At 45.6% G+C, this 4,910-nt stretch overlaps 1 protein-coding gene across 1 annotated transcript in view; it reads right to left on the bottom strand.

Annotated features, from left to right (window-relative positions):
- The window catches only part of LOC102678174 (probable serine/threonine-protein kinase yakA), a 70,290-nt gene that overhangs the window by 18,035 nt on the left and 47,345 nt on the right, over positions 1-4,910 (bottom strand). The window contains exon 3 of the mRNA XM_006619143.2: positions 1,791-1,917. Within this exon, the coding sequence (XP_006619206.1) occupies positions 1,791-1,917 (127 nt within the window). The remainder of the gene's footprint in view (positions 1-1,790; positions 1,918-4,910) is intronic.

Raw genomic sequence — 4,910 nt, 5'->3', positions numbered from 1 at the left:
GATTTTTTTTTTTTTTTTTTCAAATAAACCGCATCGCGCGTGGAACGTCGGGGGATCACGAAAAGATTACCGCGTGTCTATTTCGTTTTTCCCGTTCTTCGCCAATTTTATTGTGGGCGAGGGAAATATTTTTTAAACGGGCCTCCCTTTGATCGTCCACCGTTTCTGTATCCACCTGTTTTGCATACAAACGTATATATATATAAACGAGACGCGAACCTTTCTCTCTCTCTCTCTTTCTTTCTTTCTTTTTTGAAGAAATTGAAAGAGAAGACGCACGAATTTAATTTAACGAGACCGAGTGGAGAGAAAGGAAAGGAAGAGGAGAGAAACTTCGTATCGATCTCGGAAGCGAGCTCGTTGGCCGCGTGATTCGAAAAGTTAGCATCGTAAAAAAATCTCCATCCCTTATTTCGGACTTCAAACGAAAGTCAGAGATACAACCAGCGTAAAATGCGGAATCTACGTAGCCCATAAACTCGTTTCGAATAGGAAGCCATCAAATACGAAAGGGGGGAGGGGGCTTCCCCCGGGCATATTGGGTCAGGATGATACAAAGTTTCGAATCTGTGTAGCTCTCTCTCTCTCTCTCTCCTCCCCGCCGGACTCATCCTTCGAACGGTTACCCAAGATGAATTTCCATCATTTGCATTTCTATGATGCGATCCATCGACGTTTTCCACGTTTCACGGGAACCAGATTACGCGAATTTCCGTTGGTAACGGATCCGATCGGATCCTTTCCTTCTATTCGCCCTTCCCTACTTCCGCCGTTTCGCCCTTTTATTCCCGGATTGCACTTTTCAACCGGCTAATCTCGGTCTTCCGCGGGGAAGAATCGACCTCGAACTCGGCGCGAATGAAAGAGATGCGGCGGGCAAGGCTTCGAGAACGAGCGTAACGAGTGAACTTCCTCGGGGAATATGGGAAATCAAACTCCATTTGTTGAAGCAAGATATTTGGAAAAGGGGCCTAGCATAACGTAACCGATTGGAATTCCTTGTTTGAACGAGCAACGTTTAAAAACGCGTGAATATCTTTCGAGTATGGAGTATGGAATGGGACAAAGGAAGAGGATCTCGAATCAAAGCTACGATACGATTCTAAAAATCATCGAAGGGAATCGTTTGGGGATAATCGAGGTTGGGCCTTCGAAGAAACACCTACAACCTCGCCTACGATCTTCGAGCACGGGAAATGATTTCAAGGAAAAGGAATCATTCGAAAGGGACGAGGAGGAGCACATTGTCCGCGAAATCTTTATCGAATCCGATATTCTTTCGATGTCCTTTTTCGATCCCGTTGAAAAATTACAGGGATTCGCTGCGTACTTCGAGCGTCGCTCGACACTCGAATCGGACGATAACGTCCCTTCTTTCCGTACGTAATCGCGCGTCGAATGACATTCTCGCTACGAAAATGGCTGGAATGTCCCTCGCTACGAAACTATTCTCCTTGGAGAGATTCCAGCAACTTTTCGAACAGCGATACATCGCTGTTCTCTCGTCCATCGAGAGGCAACGGATTCGAATCGACCGAGTTTATCATCGGGGAAGGAATTCGCAGGAATGCTCTTTGCTTGAGAGAGATCCCTCTTCGAGGTTCTAATATTTAACAGACGCTCGTTTGTTGACGAAAAGGGTACACGCTTCGCCTTCGTTCGTTCGTGTCAAAGGGAATCGGATCTCTCGCGCGTGTCTGTGTGTGTGTGTGTGATCGAGGGTGCGATATTTAAAGAGAATTTATCCAACACGTTACGAGGGATAAAAAGCGACTTGTTAATCGACTTACTCAGCGTGGCGTTGTTGGCACGTGACTGGTCGGTTTGCGACCTGAGTAATCGCAACCGATTCAGTTTGCTTTGTTGTTGGTCCAACCTGTGCCTCAATCTGGCGAGTTTGTCCTGCTGTGCTGGCTCCTGAAACAGCAAATACCGGTCATTGAATGCGGGAAGGGGAAGGGGTGGAGGAGGATGAATACCAGCCACCAAAGTGAATACGGGGCTAATGAATGGAACGGATAGTAAAGTAAAGGGGGGTGGAGCGTTGCAATATTTCAGATACGGCTACCGAATAAGAGGAGAGTATTTTAGTTAAAATATTAACGCCACTCGCCAAACGAGCAAATTACACGGAAACGAGCTCCCTTCCTAACCGACTAACAACCAATTTCAAAGGATCTTCCCTAATCGTTACACGCATTCTCCCCGCATACCATCGTCCAATGAAAACCAGATCTCCTCTTCCGGAGATCTTCTCTAAAATTTAACGCGGAATTTAACAGTGTTGCGACCAGTAGTAGACCAGTAGGTCCAGTAATCTCTCCCCGAGAACGTTAACCGTAAATTACAGCTTTCCGCGTGGAAACTGCAAGATTTGCTCCTTGATACTGAAATCTTTTCTTTTTTTTCCTTTTTTTTGCTTTATGCAGCGTACGTAGTGTCGATCGTTAAAAAGTCCCCCATGCTTAGAAGAAAAGCTAGTCGTCCTTGCTTGCGAAGGAACGAATGGAGGATTCGAGCGTGGCTGAAACTTTCTACGTCTTTTGATCTACGTCGAGGGAAATAGAGACGCCGAGGATTAAAGTTTTCGAGTCTGAGAAAATCGTGTCCAGTCCTGTCGCCTCGGTTCTACTCTCGTATTACTTCCAATTGGCGAGGAATTTGCCATCTCCGCGTATACAGTAGTTCTTGCGCTCGATTTTCTCGAGATGAGACGCAAGACCTTTGTTTAAACGAGAAGAAGAATCTCGATGATCGATGGATAATTTTTCTTTTTTTTTTCTGGTATTTTTCTTTTCTTGGTCGGAATTGAGCGAGGCGCGAGAACCGTTGTTGCAAAGTAATGAATGGAAGATCAGACTGACGTCATTTAACGACGAGAGAGAGAGGTGGTGAGCGGAGGTGAGCGCGACTCGACGCTCTTAATCTCGTTAATATCGTAGAAGAAGAGGCTCGTTACACGCGCGTCGAGTGCTAAGCACACGAGGAAGCGTCGTCGTCGTCCTCGCCGAGAATTCAACGCGTTACGCGCTTAACTAGCTCGCTACAGGGTGCGAGTCGAGTCGAGTGGACCCGATTAAAATCGCGCGTCTAAGCGGATCCGGGTTTAACCGGTGATTTGAACGCCTCCAACCCTCGTCGATACCAACGCCATTTCGCCTCGTTTGATACGGACGGATTTTATCTCAAATTATCTCGATCGTTTCTCGAGTAGTAGAAGAGAATTACTTCCATGTTCCACGAGTGTAACGACGATTATGTATCGCGTCCATCAAAAATTATTTCCTCAAAAGTGTTTTTCAAGGTGTACGCAGTGTGAAGGCATCGCTCGATGAAGTTTTATCATGGATTAAGTTTCATTCCAACTTTATCCTCGTACAGAAAGTTTTCACGAAAGGGAACGAGTGGAGCAACGATACATCATTTCTCGACGTAATCGCTATCGATCTCTCTCACTCTTTCTCTCGCTCTTTTCAACACGGAATCTCCATGATCGGAGGTTCAGGATCAAGGTCATCATGGTTACCAAAGCTAACGGTAGGCGCATTGGCTTCGCTCCATCTTTTGTTCGGTTCCATTACGCGGAACAGGCATACGCGAATTCATCAACGATAATCGCGGCGTAATCGATGCTGTTCTCCGAGGAACGCTCTTAGGATTCCTCTCGGCCGAGCGTTGATTCCTCAAACACGGGGAACTCGACCGCCAAGTTACTCTCAAAAAAAGAAGAAGAAGAAGAAGAAGAAGATTGACAATGCTGGATGAATGTAATTGCCGGTTGCCCTTACGCTCGATCTTGCGCTCCTTCCAATGATAGAAACCCGCTAATTATTTACCACCCGTGTATAGCAGGTGTTCTCCACAATATCTCGCACGATTCCTCGAGGTTATTCCCTTCCAACTCTCTCTCTTTCTCTCTTGACAATTTGCTTCGAAAGAAAATCGAAGGAGGGTGAAACGAAACAAGATGTGAAAAGAAAAGAGCAAGGAATACCTGTTAATCGAGAATTACGCGATTCTTGGTCGCATTAACACGATGGCTGGTGGCGGGCGAGGACGCGTGGTGGATCTTCCACGGGATGACGAGGCCGGGCCTCGAGAATGGACAGTTATCTGTCCGATAATAGGCATAAACTGTTCCCCAGTCTATTATTAGTTTGAATTATTCATGACGCGAATGTTCCGCTTCTCGTTGACAGGAAGAACGAGTCGCGGGGAGGGAAGGGGAGGATCGATGAAAGTTGGGGATCATTTCGAGATTTTATATCGCGGGAAACGAAGGTTCTTTACGAGCCGTTTTATCGTCGTTCACCAGCAGTAAACGGCTAAACATTGAATTCCGACTAAACAACAAACACGGGATTGTACGCGAGTTGTACTCCACCAAGTTAAGCACTTGGGGAAATTTTGTTATTACGCTCTTTGCGAAAAAGTGTACGCCGTGACCATCATCGTCGTCGTCGTCGTCGTCGTCGTCGTTGTCGTCGATTCGCTACGTGCGCGAGAGAAAGAACCTTCTCTTTTAAAAAAAATATCGGATTAAAATTTTTGGATAATACTTGGAACGCGTGTATTAAAATTGGGAACGGATCCACCCACTCGATGGTGGATATTGATTTTTGATAAATATAAAAAAGCGGATGTAAGCACGGCGAAAAATGCACGGCGAAATGGCTGTGCATATTGACGACAACACTTGTGCCGAATGGGAGAAGCCGGATATATGAAAAACTTTTTTTTTTTGAAAAATATTCGCCAAGCAAACAGCGAATCTTTGTACGTTCATCCGCTTCGAAATATATATGCGATATGCTAGAGAAACTTGTATGAAACGATATACGATGTAATGAAATGATACACGATGTATGGACGATGTACGGAGACAGAGGGAAAAGTTTGAAGATGGAATC

This window comes from Apis dorsata, unplaced genomic scaffold (genome assembly GCF_000469605.1).
Source record: "Apis dorsata unplaced genomic scaffold, Apis dorsata 1.3 scaffold_390, whole genome shotgun sequence".
Taxonomy (NCBI): domain Eukaryota; kingdom Metazoa; phylum Arthropoda; class Insecta; order Hymenoptera; family Apidae; genus Apis; species Apis dorsata.
The sequence above is the reverse complement of the archived record's forward strand: the minus strand, read 5'-3'. Positions and strand labels throughout refer to the sequence as shown.